This window comes from Brassica oleracea, chromosome C1 (genome assembly GCF_000695525.1).
Source record: "Brassica oleracea var. oleracea cultivar TO1000 chromosome C1, BOL, whole genome shotgun sequence".
NCBI lineage: Eukaryota > Viridiplantae > Streptophyta > Magnoliopsida > Brassicales > Brassicaceae > Brassica > Brassica oleracea.
Genome location: NC_027748.1, coordinates 29,780,791 through 29,782,251, shown reverse-complemented (window position 1 = coordinate 29,782,251; position 1,461 = coordinate 29,780,791). Strand labels below are relative to the sequence as shown.

The 1,461-nt window shown below is 32.0% G+C and overlaps 1 protein-coding gene across 1 annotated transcript; it reads right to left on the bottom strand.

Annotated features, from left to right (window-relative positions):
• Positions 1-166: 166 nt before the first annotated feature.
• LOC106337045 lies at positions 167-865 on the bottom strand. Its single transcript, XM_013776066.1, has one exon. It carries the CDS (start codon positions 863-865, stop codon positions 167-169), a length of 699 nt encoding a protein of 232 aa, XP_013631520.1.
• Between the last annotated feature and the right edge of the window lie 596 nt (positions 866-1,461).

Here is a 1,461-nt window from a genome sequence, read left to right as displayed (position 1 = left end):
ATTATCCTTTTATTAAGGTTTTATTTGTTATTTAATCAAGAATCATCAAGCAAGACCAAGCAAGATAATATATAAAAACAAAATCGTTTTTATTATTTCAATAACATAAATGAATAACAAATAAATCAAATCAGATATGAAAACATAAAATCAGAATGTTGGAAAATTATTCAATGTATAATCCGACCTCATGGTCCATGAGTGTCCACTCGGAATCCTCCTCATATCTCTTCTTATCAAATGTGGCTTTATTAGCTTCAGGGATTTTCCTCTCACTATCTAGTACTTCATAATATATCTTTATGATGTCATTAAACCGTCTGATGTTATCCATCCTTTTCTGCTTCTTTTGCTCAATGTCTAATAAATATGAGAACATGTCATAATAGGTGGTGAAACCTTTGGCCTGATGTGATAACAACACTTCCTCTGAATGGAATGTGTCACGAGTTTTGTTTAACAAATCCTCGTTTGTTACCAATTCACCACATAGTCTAAGACTATAGGTGATTCTCATAAGATCAGAGTGATAATTGTCCACGGATTCATAATCCTGGAACCTTAGAGCTTCCCATTTTTTCTTGGATTCGTGCAACAATGGCTCACAGAATCTAGAATTCAAAAATGACCAGAGATTATGAGGATCATTAACATATCCAAACTCGTCTCTTAGGTCCTCACAGAGATGGTGTCGCATAATCATTATGGCTCTGTGTCTTTCACACGCAAGGGTGTCATTGTCATACTTGATGCACTTCCCAAGTCCCCTAGACTTCAAGACGGCTGACGTGTTTATAGCCCAATCAAGATAATTATCTCCAGAGAGATCAAGGGCTTTGTAATCTGAGGGTATGAAACTCGACATCTGAAATCATTATTCAAAACAGGTCTTAATCAAGTAATCTTTTTGAAATTTTTCATGCTTCATATCAATGCCACACACGGACCAAAAGAAATTTTTTTTTCTAAATGATGCATTTTCTTAAAACCATACGGTTTAAGGTGTGGATCAATGTATTTTTCAGATTTAAGGTCCTCTTATTTCAAACACAAGGTTTCAAGGCCTTTAGGGATTCTATCTTAGATGATCAGGAAAATGTTTCATATTTTCTTCATCCCATTGGATCGGATCATTTAGTACAATGATTTTTTTTTCAATTCAGATCAGATTGCTTGAAAACTATGAATGATCTATATCCCTAACAGTCGAGATTTCATGTTCAGTATGCAATATTAGTATGCAAACAATATGCAATCAAGCAAACCAATTCAATCATGAAATCAGGTTAGGGTTTTCGAAAAATATCCCATATATTTATTATTATTTTTTCAAAAAATAATCAAATCAGAAATTATTGTGACTTAAAAAAATAAATCAGGAAGATTTTATTTATTCAAGCAATTTATTATATAATTTTCGATTTAAAAATAAATAAATTTTCTCAGATATATCTCTGATAT

Excerpts from the sequence above, each read along its gene's own strand:
- LOC106337045 (XM_013776066.1), bottom strand. The coding sequence starts at position 865 with ATGTCGAGTTTCATACCCTCAGATTACAAAGCCCTTGATCTCTCTGGA.